Source organism: Sander vitreus, chromosome 9 (assembly GCF_031162955.1).
Source record: "Sander vitreus isolate 19-12246 chromosome 9, sanVit1, whole genome shotgun sequence".
Lineage (NCBI taxonomy): Eukaryota > Metazoa > Chordata > Actinopteri > Perciformes > Percidae > Sander > Sander vitreus.
Window position 1 is genome coordinate 25,801,065 of NC_135863.1, and position 18,264 is coordinate 25,819,328.

Below are 18,264 nucleotides of genomic sequence, written 5' to 3' on the forward strand. Positions count from 1 at the left end.
TCCATATTGTCATTGTGATATTTTGTGATTACATTCTGAATCTGCCCCGTTCTGTCAGGTAAATACAGTAGTAGGTAGGCCTACAATGTCTTCCTCTGATGTAGACGTAGCCTACACTGTAATTCAGTAGTAGGCTATAGGCTACAGTGGAGCAAGTGGTTTGGGGTCCTTCTGTTAGTAATTTTGGTACAATTTGGTTTTGAAGAATTCTACAAGCAGCAATACCACAGGCAAAGCAATCGCCTGTTCCAAACAGGCACTTTTTCAACAGGCTCTGTACGAGGAATTTCCCAGCAAAATCCGTAATGTTAAGATGATCAATAATTTCGAATTAATTCACTTTCAAAACGACAGTAGAAGGTGTTCAAGTCGTTAGCAAGGCTCCGGTCGAAAAAAAAGACAGATTTGCGATACCGCAGCAGCCGCACTGAACTGCTGTCTGCAGACATTTCGAGAGAGAGGGAGTGAGAGCGGCGGTACGGAAAGAGTTAAAACTTATTTTCATATGTTTACGTTCTAACGCTGGGTTCTTACAGGCAGTTTTGCCTGTAAATTACTCTACTGCTCGGCAAAAGGCAGACTAGTGAACATCTGGTCACCCACTGCCAGTAGTCTGTCTTTGGTGGTGCTAAGCACCGGGAAAAGCAGCGGTGCCGCTGCAAAATAGCCTCGGAAGTAACTTGTTTTGGTGGAACATGTGTACATTCAAAGGTTGTTTTAGTCATGCAACAGAAAACTGAGATTGGACAGATAGTCTGTCTGGAGTTACCTTGCAAAGATCTGAGAAAAGTCCTCATAGATCGACCGGAGTTTAAAATGCCAACACAAAGGAAGCCAAAGGCACCGGATATCCGGCATAAATGAGTGAAATCCGGTGGAATTTCCATCGGCAATGGAGCAATCCTGGAAGTGGAACGTCCAGGATATAGACTAACCTGGTTATAACCCTGTTTAAGCCATCGGTGTGAAAGGGGTATTAGTAGTAAGTGTTGGTATACAGCTGTCCTCACAGAAGCTGATGAATTACCTCACAGCCTCCGTGTACTCGTTCAAGCTGTTGTTAGCAGTCCGGAAAACATCCCAGTGTGTACAGTCCAAACATGCCTGTAGTTCCGCCAAAGTTTCACTGGTCCACCTCTTAGATGTCCTCACAACAGGTTTTAAAAGTTTTAAAGCGCTCATATTATGCTCATTTTCAGGTTCATAATTGTATTTAGAGGATGTACCAGAATAGGTTTATGTGGTTTAATTTTCAAAAAACACTAATTTTGTTGTACTGCACATTGCTGCAGCTCCTCTTTTCCTCTACAATAGAGCTGTTTGGAGCTTTTTGTGTACCGTTTGTGAACAGTGTTTTCTCTGGAAGATGGTAAGACCCTTTGGGGTGGACTTTTGGCTTTTTCACTTTGTAAACCTATAATATGCACAAAAAAATGAAATAAATATATATATATATATATATATATATATATATATATATATATATATATAACACAACAAAGAAAAGGGGAAAAAGCCAAAAAACACAATATGAGCACTTTAATTTCTGCCTGTATAGGGAATCAAGTGGATCATGGCGTGGTCAGAGTAACCCAGTGGAGCTTGGGTGACTGCGTGGAATGTATTGCTGACTGTTGTGTAACAGTGATCCAAAATATTGTCTTCTCTGGTTGGACATTTAATAAATTGTCTGTATTTGGGGAGTTCCATGCTGTAGAATCAGTCCTACATCATTTCACCAGCCACAACAAAGTCCTCCACCTTTTCAACAGAGTCCTCCATCTTTCGATTTGCCGAAGCTCTTTGTGTCGCGGTCCGCTCTGAACAGCTGGAAGCCAGCCAGTTCTTGCGTCGAGTCCAGTATCAATTCACCAAGCCACGTCTCCGTGAAGCACAAAACTGCAGATGTGTTAAGGCTCTGTTTTTCCTCAACAGTAGCTAAAGTTCGTCCAGTTTGTTGCACAGTGAACGCACGTTTGAAAGTAATATTACAGGTAGTGGAGTGCGAAATCTCCGCCTGCAAGACCAACGAGCGCTCCAACCTCTTCTCCTCAGTCTTTTCACTGCATGAACAATGCTGAAGTATTACAGAGGTAATAACCTCATTAAACTATTTGCCAATTTATTTTAGATAATCTTAACATCTAACTGAACTGAAATTGGGAGGTAGTTCTTACAGTCGTAAAGTTAAAAGGTCTTTACCTTTCTTACGAACCAAAGTTTTTAAAGCCTGCCTAAGAGTTGGTGGCAGTGTGCCCTTCTCCAGTGCCTCTCTACATTCCTCTAACAGAAGTGGAGCCAGTTTAGTTGCTAAATTTCTAAAGAATTCTGCTGTGAAGCCATCAGGCCCTGGGGCCTTACCCGCAGGAAGGGCCCCAATTACCCCTTTAATTTCCTCTTTAGTTAAATCCGCATTAAGGAGTTCTCTTTGCTCTTCTGTCAGTTTGGGAAGCCCTAATGGCTATATTAAGGAACACATTTCTTCATCAGTAGAGGTAGATAATGACCTATAGAGATCAGTGTACAATTCTTTAAAAATCTTGTTAAAGTGGACATAGTATGCTTTTTCCGTATTCTTTGTCATATCTACAATGTTATGTCGGATTAAATAATGAGGTAAACATATTTTAGAGAAATCACTGTGAGCTAAAACATTCCGATTTCCAACTGTTCTGAACCTCCTGTTTCAAAAGTTTTTTCTACTCTTGGCTAAGTGTTACGCAACTCCAAGCCGGCCTTCTATGATTAAGACTAGAGTGTTTTTTTTTAAGCTGCTGCGGTGTTAACATTGTCGCATGTTGATACATGCTAACGGCAGTAAAAGATTAAATCTTGGCTGCCAATGTTGTTAAACTTCTCTTGCGATTTTTGAAAGTGCTGATTCGTTCCATTACAATCTAACTTTAGCATACTGCAAACTATAAAGTAGCTGCATGCTAACGCCAGATAGCTATAATCTTGGCGGCCAATGCTGGTCATTTCTCCCCAATTTCCAATGTCCAGTTGTGTAATATTTGGTTTAGAAGCCTTTATTTGTGATTTTCCACGGTACAAAGTACAAATAAAATGTTTTATTTAAATAGTAGCCTACTTGTACATAATTATTTTCCTCATATTTCTGTCGGAATGGGTATGAAGTTGGCATTGAATTTCATTAGAAATGGTATTTAAAAGGTCTTAAAAAGCCTTGATTTTTAAGTTGGAGGATCCTGGGGGTACCCTGTATATTGTTCGTGTTTGTTTGCTAAACGTGACTTTTTCATTGTAGCCTAGGCTGTAGAAACCATCACGAAAAAGAATTATAGGAATCGTATATAATAGGCCAATTTTGTAACAATATTATAGTAATCTTATAGAAATAGGCCTAGTATTTTGGGACATAGGTAAGCATGTGAACTAAACGACACACTATACTGATGCCCAACAAGCCAAAAATACATCAAAGACAGCGGTAATTGCACATTTTTTCCCTGTGCGTGCCGCCGTGTTCATGAAACAGAACTTCGACAATAAGTTGCTACTCAAAAAAGTTTTTCAAGGTTGGCAGGTCTGTATAAATAGTTCCCCTTTAATATCTGCAGTTGCTGTAAATGCATCTCCAGAATTGGCCTAACTGCAGAAATAGTGGAAGCCAATTTCATCTGTTTTATGTTTTTAGTGAGTGATTTCATTGCTTTGTCTCCGAATTCAAAATAGTTTTGTCTTACCCTGAATTAATCTAATTTAAAGTTAGTATATGCAACTTTTAAATGTTTCTGAAATTGTGTAAGGTTTCATCTGATGATCATAAATGACCTCTAACAGCAAACAAGACTAACAGTGAAAAGATCGCAATTTTGATATAGTTTTTATTAATGCCTCTGCCCGGGTAAGATTTTTCCCGCCAAGTCATAAAATGATAGGTAGATGGTGCTACAGAGCATACATTCTGGTGGGCCACAGATTTCGGCATAACATCTGAAAAGCCTGTGTTATTGTATCCAGCCAGATAAAATGTAGCGGGAGCTTTCTTTATATAGGCCTAATTGTATTTTTATTTTATTTTAGAAGTTATCTGTTGTATTTATGGCTGATACTGTGGCAGGGCCATCACAGAAAAGGAAATTAAACGAAGAACAGCTAAAGGCTAAAAGGGAAAGTGAAAGACAACGGGCGGAACCGAGTCAATCTCGGTCAGGGTTTCAACAGATGGAGACAATTACGGGATTGTGAATGATTCAAAAACGTCCCCGAATTGACCCTCAGGTATGTAATATGTATATTTCATTCATAAAATAACTTTACAATGCGTGATGTGGTTGTACGCCAGTAGCCTAGATTAAATTACGTCCTCTTCCATTTAGCGCCCTCTAAAAACGGTCAACTACCATTCAAATGGATTGAAGAATAGCCAAAATGGCAAAGGCTCAACCAATGATCAGCTCCAGGAAAATCAAAGAAGACTTAAAGTTACCTGTGAGTACTGTTACGATCAGAAGAAGGCTATGTGAAGCAAAGCTATCAGCTTGAAGCCCCCGCAAAGTCCCATTGCTGAAAAAAAGACATGTACTGAATAGGTTGAAATTTGCCAAAAGACACATTGACTGGCCAAAGAAGAAATGGCTCAACATTCTGTGGACTGATGAGAGCAAATTTGTTCTTTTTGAGCTTAGGGGCCGCAGACAGTTTGTCCGACGACCCCCATGCACTGAATTCAAGCCACAGTACACTGTGAAGACAGTAAAGCATGGTGGTGCAAAAATCATGTTATGGGGAGGTTTCTCATACTGTGGTGTTGGGCCTATTTATCGCATTCCAGGGATCATGGATCAGTTTCAATACATCTAAATACTTGAAGAGGTCATGTTGCCTTATGCTGAAGAGGAAATGCCTTTGAAATGGGTCTTTCAACAAGACAATGACCCAAAACACACCAGTAAGCGAGCAAAGTCTTGGTTCCAGATGAACAAGATTGATGTTATGGAGTGGCCAGCCCAATCCCCAGACCTCAATCCCACAGAAAACTTGTGGGGTGACATCAAAAATGCTGTTTCTGAGGCAAAACCCAGTAATGCAGAGGAATTGTGGAATGTAGTTCAATCGTCCTGGGCTGGAATACCTGTTCACATGTGCCAGAACTTGGTCGACTCCATGCAACACAGATGTGAAGCAGTTCTCAGAAATAATGGTTATGCATATTAGTGCAGTGATTCAAAGTAAAGCAAACCCTTGAGACATTTTTCAGTTTATACAGTAAATGTTTGAGTTTGTAAAGAAAAATGAAAAAGAACAGCCTAATATTCATTTTTCTTCACTTTCTGTAAAGGTATAACACAAACGTGATCAATTTTGGTCATGGTTTGATTTGGAATTGAATGTGCAGTGTTCCCAATGCATTGATATTATGGAATTAAAAGCTATTCTAAGGATTTATTCACTTTTTTAAAATACACTGCTATTATTCTGAACACAACTGTAAGTTATTACTACGTTCCTTGCTACAATAATCTCTTAATGCTTTGGCTCGTGACACAGTGACAGTGATAACTTTACACGGTTTAGCTCACGATACATCCAAAGTAGGCTTAGGCTGAATCCCATTTCTCTGTCTTACCCCTTCCCCTACCCCTTCGTCTTACCCCTAGCCCTTGTCCCTTGAAACGGAGTGGTAAGGGCTGGGGGTGAAAACATACCCCTATGAAATGAGACACCACTTGGTTATGGTTACGTCATCATACATACTTAGGTCTGTTTGCAATAAATATTTTTATACACACCGTATGGTGTGTTGTATATCTGTTTCAGTTATCACTGTTTTGAATGTCATTGATGTTCAGAAACACTTTCTTTGTTAACAAAAATCTGTCTATTGCCCAATAAAGTAAACATAACAGGCAAAAACATTATATAAAAATATAATCTAAAAAACTACAGCTATTCTGAAATTCCAGACCACAGTCTGATGCCTGTTGGCCAGTAACCTTTTCCTCCAACCCCATTTATTTCATTAGTGTCCTGTATCATAACCAACAACAATGTACAGGTGCATGAACAGGAATGAATTACACATGATTACAATAATACAGTACCAATACAATAATGAATGGCTACAACAAGAACGCAGAAACTTCTGCTCGTTTTCAGCCCGAAAGTGGATCAGCTGCCGGGTTTCCTCCTTCCTGTGTGATACAGGACGGTATATTTAAAGCACGTATTGTCTCCAAAGCAAGTGTTGTTATGCACCGATATCAAACGAAATTCGCTGCTAATGGAGTTTAGTTAAAACTGTAGACATGCAAATCAGCAATGTAACGTTAGCGTAGCAAACTAGCAATTTTTAAAAATGTTTCAATTAAAAACATGGTTGCAAATATATATGTACAGGACTGTGTAGAGCACAAAACAAGACTGTCGTAATTTTTAAATCAATTCTTTAAGCCGAAAATACTTACATTCATGGGACTCTCTGGTTGATCTGGCCGCCATTGCCGTTGCACAGTGTATTCTGGGTACCCCTCGGTTTCAAGTAAGCTCGGGACTTTGCTCGGTGTTAAGGGGTATCTACCCCTTCCCCTTAGCCCTACCTCTCAAACAAAATGACAATTGGGATAGCCCTTACTCTCACGTGAACGCGCAAAACTAAGGGGAAGGGGTAAGAGGAAGAGGTAAGACAGTCCCTCCAGGATTTCGCGGCCTTTTTTTTTGTTGATTGTTGCGGCCCAAAATGCCTGATTTTGCGGGAGCTTTTGTAAAACATTGCAATAAAAGTTGCGATGTCTTTTGTATGTTTGATGCAATGAAGTTGCGGCAGACAGTGAAAGTTGCAAAAAATTGTTCTAGTTCTTTAGACAAAAAATTAAAAGGAAACTTGTTTCGGGGAGAATAAAACTACTCTGGGCTGAGTTTTTCTAGTAACTTTACCAAAAAGGCTCAGGATGCTGCAAATGTTGGTATAATATGAAAATGGCTGGTGGATTTAAGACAAAAAATTATAATTTATTGAATGAATCAAATTTTAACATATGTGTCAGTGGCTTGTTGATCTTTACATTGTTAGTTAATTTCCTAACCTGGCCTGGGACACACATTCATACGGTTCGATAAAGTACTTATTGGACTTTAGGTCATCCTGTACGTCTCATCTCCGGCTTTTCCTACATCCACTGTGTGTGATTGTGTGTGTGCGCGTCAACTGAGGAACTGAGCAGCCCCACCCACTGCAGAGAGCCGACAGGATTAAAACAGCAGCCGCATCTGTAACTTATTTTCTTATTGTAAATGAATGATTTTCTGTCTGAGCAAAATATTCATCGCGACTATATGACCTTCCGGTAACGCTAACTCAGTAATATACAGTGGGCAATAAAGCACCGTAAAGATCTTTACAACAGCAGGTGTGGTAAAAACAGTTTTTTTTTTCCAAAGCGGCCGCTAGAATCAACACAAACTGAAAGTTACACATAGCCCCAGTTTAACCTTCTGAAATAGAATAATATTGATTTGGTATTTTAATTGAGTCAGGTTTCTCAGGCCATTCTGCGACATTCATGACAACCAAGCTGGTGTCCTAAATCAGCGCCAGTCAGCTCCATGATAAAACCCAAATAAATAAATAAATGTAGGCAGCCAACAGTACATAATAGCAAATCCCACATTGAGCTAGGGCTGCTTGAATATGGAAAAGATCATAATCACTATTATTTTGGTCAATAAAATCGCTATTATTTAACACGATTACTCATTGACTTTTGGAAAGATGTTGCAATTATTGAACTTAAAAAAAAAAGTGAAAAACTTAAATCAATAATGAAATCACCTAGAACTGTGAAATTTCCTCTCATACTTTTCCCATTTGAATTTTTTCCATTTAGAACACAAGACAAAATGTAATGTGCAAATCGTTTTTCTTGATTATTCTGTTTCTGTGATCATTAGGAGCTGAAATCGTAATTGTTATTAAAATGAGAACACTGACGGCAAATGGATGAAACATGCGAAACAGACATTGTGTAAAATAAATCTAAATATTGCTTCTGTGGTTGGTTAGCTCAGTTAGTAGAGCAGGCACACATATATAGAGGTTTATTTGCTCAATGGTGTTTTAAGCCCCCAACGTCAACTTCAAGGCACCTAACCATTGCCTAATCCTAGTGCCTTCCAGGCAGTGCTGCCTGGAAGACGAAGTTGGGGGCTTAAAACACCAAACACCGGTTTATTCCTCGACGCAGAAGCCAACCTGTGACGATTTTCTGCATGTCTCCCACCTCTCTCGCCACTTTCATATTTGAGTTGTGCTATCCATTAAAGGCGGAAATGCCCCAAAAAATAATCTTTAAAAAAAGGAAATATTGCCTCATTAATAATGAAGAATTCAGTCATTCTTACAATTAATATTCACACAAACACCTTTGATCGGTCTGCAGTGAAAACAAACAAAACAAGATAGTATCGTGTATTCAAAATGAAGATATGTTTGCAAAAAGAAAACTCAGTGTTCTGTAAATATAATACGGTAAACAGGACAAATAATGTTTACACTTATGCTGTTTTTGATGCCTCTGTCTGGCGGAGCACATAGTTTTAATATGGTTATCATATACAGTATTTTAGTGTTTTATACAGTGTTTCTTTTTTATGGCTTTAGATCGTTTTAGTTTTAAATGTTTTTTTTGTAAAGCATGTTGTAACCATTTTGAAATGTGCAATAGAAATGGTTTCACTACATGCTCCTTGCGCAGAACTATTTATATAATTAGATTAATTCCAACACCTGTAGCTTTTTAAGATACAATCGAAAGGATGGGTATGAAAAGGGATGCTATCCATAATGACGCACAATGGCTGATTTTGCACTGTTGGAAGATGTGGCAAATGGAAAGATTTGAAGGGACCGAATCTTCAGACAGCAAGAAGACTTACTGGCGAGTGGCTTATGAGCCGGTTCCGACTTCCTCAAGCTGTCCTTTTGGATCTCTGTGCTGTTTTGGGTCCAGCGTTACAGAGGAGCACTCAAAGATACCACGCTGTGCCAGTCCCACTTCAAGGCGGGGGGTCAGCTCCGGTGTTCCGTGGCAAAAATATTTTCCTGATGTAGCGCTAGGCGCTTTTTTTGCATCAACTTTAATATCGGACCATTTCTTTTTAATTTCGGCCAGAGTCCGACCTTCTGAGGTTGTTGCCACTCTACAGCTTTTTTGGCATTAGTAATGCCCACACTATGTCCTCCAAACACGTGCTCCGTCCAAACAATGGAGCAGCAAATTTCTTTTAGACCCTCCAGATCAGCCGAAATCTTCTCCAGTGCTGAAAATATTTTACCAATGTCTGCCAGCGTCACAATATCAGCCTGTTGCACATCTGCTTTTTACGTATAGTCTGCTTCAGCATTATTTTTTAAACCATTTCAGGGAGTGATCTTACTCAACAACTGTGCTAGCAGAGACAGGGTTTTAGGATGCAGAGAGATGCTAGATCATGCTTAGAGATTGTCAAACTGAATTAAAACGTTCTTCAAAATAGTTGAAAGGCTGTCAATAGATTAAAATATTTGATCTAATTTAATTGTCCATTGTTAACTCATGATTAATCACACATTTTTTTAATCTGTTCTAAATGTACTTGAAAATAAATATTTTTTTAAAGCTATAGTGCGTTGTTTCTGCCGCCCCCATGAGGAATTCTAAGTAATGACGACAAAAGTGTCGGCGCGTCCACATGATACAAGCCTTCCGTGACCGCGCTGCTGTCTAGAATATTCTCCAGAATAATCTCAAAGGTGCTGTATGCTCAAAAAATATGCTGAAACTCAATGACTAATTCAAGCCCATCAAGCAACAATGGATATTGTGTTTTTAACAAATGAAAAGAATTAATTTAATGGCAGTTATAGATGTGATACAAATTTGGTGTTGGTTGCAGTTTGGAAATGTAATGTATTTAGAATTTAAGGGAGATTAACTACATCCAATATTGTAAATGTAGAATTATAATAAGTAGCAACATCATCTGAAAGCTCTTTCTATTTTCACCACTTTAAATCGTTTATCATTTAACCAGTGATGTAACCAGGGAGTTCCTTAATACCTCGATCTCATGTATCTTTCTTGTTGAAGATTTGTTTATTAGGATAAACCCCTTGAGCTGTATCATCTCGTTTTCAAGGGGTCCCAGCATATATCTCAATCATCACATAACAGAGGCGTGACAAAAATAAATAGAAATACAATCATCAATATGACAACATACATACAACAAAATGCGTGCATAAATTCATCAAAACATTACAACCACTAGATGATACAAAAATAAACGGTAGAGTGTGGGCCGATCACCAACTACAGTTGGGTATAAACATTAGATATAAACAGCAGATATAGGGAATGACGGCATCATTGATAACAATGCCAGTCCATCTTAAAGTGAGAAGACATGACATTCTTAAACCTACACTACCGGTTAAAAGTTTGGGGTCACTTAGAAATTTCCTTTCCATTCCATTATAGATAGAATACCAGCTAATCTGAGTGGGTGGCTGATCTTTAATGCAATATAAACATTGCCCATTATCAGCAACCATTCATCCAATGTTCCAAAGGCACATTCTGTTTACTAATCTGATATCATTTTAAAAGGCTAACTGAGAAAACATGGAGAACCCTTTATGTTACCCATTATGTAAGCACATAATGTAATCTGAAAACTGCTGCCCTGGTTAAAAAAACAATGCAACTGAGCTCAGCTGGTATTCTGTCTATAATGGAGTGGAATGGAAATTTCTAAGTGACCCCAAACTTTTGACCTGTAGTGTACCAAATATTGAAATTGATCTAATTTCAACAGGTAAGTTATTCCAATCTGCTGGAGCTTTAAACTTAGAAGCTCTTTTGCCAATTGTTTCCTTAACACGAGGGACAGAGAATTACAGTTGAGCAGAGTGCCGAACTTCGTAATTTGAGGTAAAAGGTACAAGATACTGTTGTAAATAAGTAGGATCATTGAAATGAATACATTTAAATATAATTTTAAGCCAATGAATCTCTAACACTTAGAGATGGCCATTTAAGTGCATCATACATTGTACAGTGATGTGTGAGAAAAGGACATCCAAGGAATCTTCAGTCTATTATATGTTGTGTTAAGTAGAACAAGGTCTGATATAAATGCATTTTGATATACAACAGCATAGTCCAGAATCGGAAGTATAAGTTCAGAGGCAAGTTTTATATGAACACTGGGCTTAAAAATTTGAAAAATTGATTCCAAAGTTCACTTTAAGTAACACATGTAATTTGAATGAGAGTTCAGAATCAAGCCTTACACCAAGATTATCAACTTTATGCAGAGGAGTGCCATCATCACATGTTATTACACAAGAAAAAGGTTTGGTTTTAAGTTTGTCTGGTAACAAAGATAACAAAATAGGACATTGTTTTGTTCAGCAATAATGTATTATGTAAAAGCAAATCTTGTAAAATATTGAAGTCAGACTGAAGAGAAGTTTGAAGTTGTGGTAGATCAGGTTTGCAAGTGTCATCAGCATAAAGTTGAACACAACAGTTATTGAAAATTGATGGTAAATTATTTACATAAATAAAGAAAAGAAGTGGTCCCAATGTTGATCCCTGTGGCACACCTCTTTGTTGGCTCAAAATATCGGATTCACTACCATGTAGAACAACATTGTTTTCTATTAATGCAAATATGAATTGAATCACAGAACTGCATTTTCAGAGAGGCCAATATCATAGAGCTTATCTAAAAGCAGATAGCGATCAACCAAATCCAAGGCTTTAATTAAATCAATAAAGATGGCACCTGTGAGTTCACCATTATCTCCAGCACAGTACACATCATTGGTGAATTTAAGTATGGTAGTAGTTGTGGAGTGATTAGACCTGAAGCCAGATTAAAATGGTAATAGGATATTGTTGGTACTGAGATAATGTGAAAGTCGATTATAAATTAATTTTTCAAAGACTTAAGCAATACCAGATATAATGGATATAGGTCTATAATTGTTTGGATCAAGTACATCTCCAGATTTATGGAGTGGAGTGTGCACAACTCACACTGCCAAAATAACAATGACCTATCATCAGTGTTGGGTGTAACGCGTTACAAAGTAACGCAACTACTTTTTCGGGTAAAAAGTAGTGTAACGCGCTACTACTGAAAATTTGGTAACGAAACATAGTTCCGTTTTCAATTTGGCGCAACGTTACTTTTCCCAGGGACAGATTTGACGGCGACACTGCCTTCTCAGCTGCGCGCTCACAAGTTCCACACGGGACGTGACAGAGGCTGGTAGCAGAGTAATCATGGCAAGCGAGAAGCAGCCAACGCTTTTGAGAGTTTTCTAAGCTTCGTGGCTTTTTGCTGGACGGCGCTCTGAGCCAGGCAGACACAAAGCTGACAACCTCACAGATGGATGCGGTGGTGATGGCCTCATACATACACGCTGTGGACGCAAGGATTTCCAGAAAAGAGGCTGCATGTGTCTACAACAATGCACGGATCCCGGTACAAGTCGATACAGACATTACATAGTCTACACTAACACCGTGTAATGCAGATGACCTGCTGATGTGCATTCAACCCGCGCTGGACTCGTTCATAATGAATCAGCCGTCACTCTGTGAGTAGAGAATCCAGTCTGCAGTGTAGTTCAGACACTTTACTGATAAACCATAGATTGGCTTTATGGTCAAAGATAGTTTTTGTATAATTAACTTCAATCTCTGCCAGAGACGCCTGCTTTTAGTAACATAAAAGTAACGAGTAAAGTAAAAAGTTACTTTCCATAGGGGGTAACTAAGTAAAGTAACAGATTACTTTTTAAAGAAGTAACGAGCAAACCCTACTTTTTAAAAGCAACTTCCCCAACACTGCCTATGATGTAGTGCCTTTTTATCCTCTCCACATCTCGCTCTTCCTCCATCCGTACTCCTCTTTCTTTTGTCTCTCCCTGATAAAGTAATGTGGTATTAATGAGTTGCATTGTTTACCTCTATGACAGCGTCATTGATTTATTGCCAAGTAACCGATAGCAGCTTTACCCGCACTCTGCAAAATGCACCCACACTCAATTCTGAACACCACACACACAAGTTGCCTTTCTTGACATTTACCTCTAAAGTTGCTGTCTCGTGTGTGTGTGTGTGTGTGTGTGTGTCTCTGCAGATTGCAAGGAAGCGACACAAGGTGATCAATACATTTAAGAGTCCACTGGGACAGACGAGACCACCACCCCCGCTCAAACACATCGCACTGATGCCGCTGTCCCAGATTCGAAGAGTACTGGACCTGCAGGACACAGAGGGTAACACGACGACAACATGTACACACTGTAAACTAATGAAGTTACAGCTACATCACTTTATCTGCATGTCATTTGAGGGTGTATTTCAACAGTTTTTTTGGCAAGTAAACTGGACAGACAGATCAATGCACACAAGTATGCAGAGATACAAACACATATAAACAACATATATGTGAGCCAGGATTGGCTAATCAGGAGCCCCGGGAGAATTCCCGGTGGACTGGCCGGGCTTTTTTTTTTTTCTTTTTTCGCGAGGGTTCAGTCAACTTCAACTTTTTTTGTGTCCCCGAAGGGCGATTAGGTGTGCAGCAAGTATAAACACATACAAGACCCATAAATGCATACAAGTTCTACACACAGTCCAACTGGAACACAACCTTAACAGTACGAGGACAAATAAATATCAGTACAAGGTGTATGGATAGCAGCGTCAAAGTAACCTATATCGGGTAAGAAAAGTGCATATCAGCCTACAAAGTTGACACAATATAGTCAACATCATCAGCATCCATTACATCACCAACCCCTTTCATCAACGTTTCTGACATCCTCAACACAATGTCAACAGACTTGAAAACATGACCAACCAAGGAATAAAGGAAAAAAAGGAAGAAATGAGGTAGCCAAGAGTTAAAAGAAGACTTCTCTCCTGACCCCTATTCAAAAAAGAAATGGTTGCAGGTATAAAGGAGTACTTGTACCTGTAACTCAGGACAACAAGGACTGAAATTCAGGGAATAAGAGGTGGGAACTGTCGGAACGAATAGCATTAGCTTTCCTTACCTGTTCATGGAACAGGTCTGATAAAGGGCACTGCTGGACATCCAATATCTTGTTGCTCATCTTCTCTCTGTTTAGTGCAGTTTTGGACTTGATAAGATTTCCGAACCAACAGAGAAGGGAGAAGGTCAGGACAGATTCAATATAAGATCTGTAGAACAGAATCATGAGGCAGTACAGGCGCTGCTGGCCTCTTTTGCGTAACGCTTCAGAGTGGAAAGTAAATTTCAGCTTGTTATCTACTATGATCCCAAGATATTTATAGGTTTCAGTAGAGTCTACAGTCTGTCCCTTGATAATGGTATTTTGGTTGTTAGTGGGTTTGTGTCTAAAATCAATGCACCTGTCCATAGTTTTCTGCACATTTAGGTGTAGGAATGCATTGTCACACCAATCTACAAATTCATCAACTATAGGACCCTGGCTGTTTTCACTGTCATGTAGGAGGTTGACTATCACAGAGAACTTTAAAATCGACCAATTTTCGTGCCGACTGCGGCAGTCGTCTGTATAAAAAATATAGAGGAGAAGGGAAAGGACACAGCCCTGGGGTGACCCAGTGGATGATATCAATTCCCCAGACGTGCATCCAATAACCCTCACTCTGAGTTCTAGGTGTTAAAAAGTCAAGAATCCATCCTCCAATATTAAAATCTAAGCTAAAATTACTGACTTTCTTATTACTTATCAATTAGAAAGTGGGGCTGGATCGTATTAAAAGCTGACGAAAAGTCAACGAATAGCAGCTTGGCATGGTTTTTGTTTACTTCAAGATGTTTTAAAACAAGGTTTGATAAGGTCGCAGTGACATCTTCTAGTCCCTGGCCAGCTCTATATGCAAACTGAAGAGGGTCAAGTAGATGTGCAGTCTTGGTAAAGATATCTCTTTTTATCAGTTTTTCGAAGGACTTCATTACAAGAGAAGTCAGGGCCACAGGTCTGAAAAAGAACTTTGGGACAGTTGTTTTTGGCCACAGGGATGACTATCGACTGCTTCCAACTCTTTGGCACCCTCTGTAGGTTAAGTGACAGCTGGAAGATATGGTGAAAGATGGGGGCTAATTGTTCTGCACAGGAGAAAAGCAGTCGACTACTTATAAAATCAGGACCTGGGCTTTTCCTAGCTTTAGAGTAGGGCTGGGACGATATGAATTTTTTCTTACCGCTGTTGAAAAGCAAGAAATTCCCGCGGTAGAGCGGTATACCGCAAACCCCTTATGAGAGTAGCGCAAGTTAGAACGAGAATGGCAGGGTGCCTTAAGTGAGTGATGTCAGTGCCCGTGTGGTCGCGCAAGGAGAGCGAACGGTAACGGAGCGTAGCGTATGAGTGCCGCTGTGAGGAAAAGAGAGAGCAAAAAGAGATAGTAAAGTTGATGTAAAGTGAACAATAAAACAACAAGCTAGAGCTTCGCAAGACATGGTGGCTTTATCTATTGTCAATAGCTAGGCAACTGCCGGTAAAGTGAATGGCGCTACCCCCGTAAAAACATTGGCTTAAACCTTACAACATATGTTGCAGCCATAGACTGTATAAAAAGATTGCAGCACAGTGTTTCCATTTCAGCTCAATGTGAGAGTCTATACTGAGTTTTGGTCTCATTTAGGGCCACAATGGTTTCTCTCATCTCCGTTGATCCATTCCACAGACAGTTCAGAAAACTCTTTTGTCAATTAAGTAAAATAAATAAAGTTTGCCGACAATGCCGAGTGCAGCCCGTCGAGCAGCTGAGCAGAGAGGGCGACTCGGCAGTTCGCTAACTCTCGCTAATATAACCAATATAAGCCGCTCTGTTTTAGGCTACGAAACGTGCATGCAGGCTGAAATTCAACCGTGCCGTTTTAATGGGATAAAGCTATAAACAGAAGGAAACTCTGTTAGCTCCTAGGCTAATGTGCAATGGTAAACACTGCAGCTGTAACGTTAACGTTGTCTACCTCAGCTGAGAACGGCGAAATGTCTTTACCTTTCCTACCGTAATAGATAAAAGATAAAAAACATTACACAGGTACTCTCGCATATAGGCCTAATAGTCAACACGAATGGAATGTTATGTGTCACTGAATATTGAGCTCCCCAACTCGCAAAAACTCGGATTTGCTCCATCTTTTGATAAGTTTTGTTTAGAAAACCTTGAATCCATGTAAGACACAATGTCTTCAGACACAATCTATGTCATTAGAATCAATGAATCCATGTCACTGGACACAACGGTAATGCGGTAACCGTCCCACCCCTACTTTAGAGTGTTTAAAAGATTTGGCCACAGAGAGAACATCAAAGGGAAAATGTCCCAACTTGGATAGTTTGTTTTTCAAATTTACAATTTCACTATTAAAATCAAGGCAATCAAACCTGAGATAAAACTTATTAAACTCCTGTGCCAATTGATTGTCAGAATTAAAGTCATGTTACTGGGTTGAAATCATAGCCGACCTCTTTTTATTTACAGTATTTCTTTTTTTTTTTGCAGCCCACAAGTCTGGTTATTATGGCTTAATTATATTTTGACTCCTCCGACAGCGGCACCTTGCTAAAACACCTTGTACACTTAGTCAGTGGTGCTTGTTAGAGGATGCGATCCGCGAGCAAAAAGAAGTGATAAAAATAGATTATAATAAGCGCAAAAATGGCACTGAAAAGGCGGCAATTAAAAAAGGAAAGCTTTAAAAGCGACACTGCCAGATGATCTAAACTGAGCAACTTTTTCATTAAAACCAGCTCACCGTTTGAAAGTAAAACGCCAAATGAAGACGATGAGATGGGTAAGCTAAGCTAGTCACGAGCAGTGCAGGATGCTAGCGGTCGTGCAAAACATAAAATGTTGCCTGCAAACCACCGTTCATGTTTATGAATCAAACTTTTTCTTTTAGCTCCTCAGCAGCAGCCACTAGTCCAGTTTGCTTTTAACAGTGACAATGAAGAGTTAGTACCAATTGCCAGCCATGAGCCCATAACTCTAGAGTGGGCATGTAGGATTGGTCATTGAATGAATATTATAATAATTAATATTAATGAAGAGTATATAGACCTGCTCTATATGAAAAATACCCTGAGATAATAAATTATGCCAGATGATCCGGCACTACATTTATTAAACTGACTTGACTTGATCAGAAAGCTTTGTAGAAAGGGTAGATTTGTGCTGAGAGTTATGACAATTTATAAAATGTGATTTAGTGCCAGAAGCAGTGCCAAAAGTGTGCAAGAGATAGCTGCTGTCAGTGTGGAAGGCACATTGAAGCTATTGTACCATGGTGTGTGAAGAAGCATACGTGATCAGATTAGTTGCAGTATAGTCTCGCATTGCCAGACCTTCCTCCACAGCGCTGGGAAGAGGGTCTGGCGAGTCCACACAGCATTCCGGGATGGGAGAAAAACGTGCTCTGGTTTATTGGCATTTCTTTAAACCAATCACAATCGTCTTGGGCGGCACTGAGCCTCGGGAATGAACTTGTTTGGGTGAACGTGTGTACGTTCAAAGGCTGTTTTTAGTCGTGCAACAGAAAACTCAGATTGGACAGATAGTCTTGCAAGCTGTCTCGATTTACTCTGCAGAGATCTGAGGAGCAGTTAACCATAGTCCTCCCTCATAAATCGACCGGATTTAAAAATGCCGACACAAAGAAAGCAGATATCCGGCCGAAATGAAAGACATCCGGCTGAATTTCCGGAGGCACGTGGTCTATTTCACAAAAGCAGAATTTATAAATCCAGGATAACTGATAAAGCCAGGCTTGACCAAATCTAATCTGTGCATCCTGGCTTTGTGCGTTTTTTACGAAGGCCAAGCCAGGCTGAGGAGGTGCAACTAGGTCAAAGCAGGATGAAGTAATTCGGATAGATGCACGTTCATGGCTTTCCTTAACAGACCGCGAGCTCGATCACAGATTTACTGATGCTAAAATGGAGAATAGGCTTACGCATTGTGCATACTTAACACAGATTGAGCAGCAGTTACTTATGGAAGTATGATGAAATAGGGCTGGGCGATATGGACCAAAAATCATATCTCGGTATTTTTCGGCTGAATGGCAATACACAATATATATCTCTGAATTTTTTTACTAAGTGGGCTTAAGCCACGTGAGATATCACAAGCAGTTTTATTAAAACGGAGTGTGATCTAAATATAATACAAAGACAGGGTTTCCTTTCCTGTTTGTAAATATAGAGCTGCAACACATGT

At 39.5% G+C, this 18,264-nt stretch overlaps 1 protein-coding gene across 7 annotated transcripts in view; it reads left to right on the plus strand.

Annotated features, from left to right (window-relative positions):
* ect2 (epithelial cell transforming 2) overlaps positions 1–18,264 on the plus strand; it is a 121,037-nt gene that overhangs the window by 67,782 nt on the left and 34,991 nt on the right. For 6 of the 7 annotated variants that reach the window (XM_078259477.1, XM_078259479.1, XM_078259480.1 and 3 more), the window contains one exon: positions 13,159–13,297. In XM_078259477.1, the coding sequence (XP_078115603.1) occupies positions 13,159–13,297 (139 nt within the window). Of the gene's footprint in view, positions 1–4,047; positions 4,246–4,343; positions 5,415–13,158; positions 13,298–18,264 lie in introns of those variants that run through there. The other variant, XM_078259481.1, reaches the window with a different exon arrangement.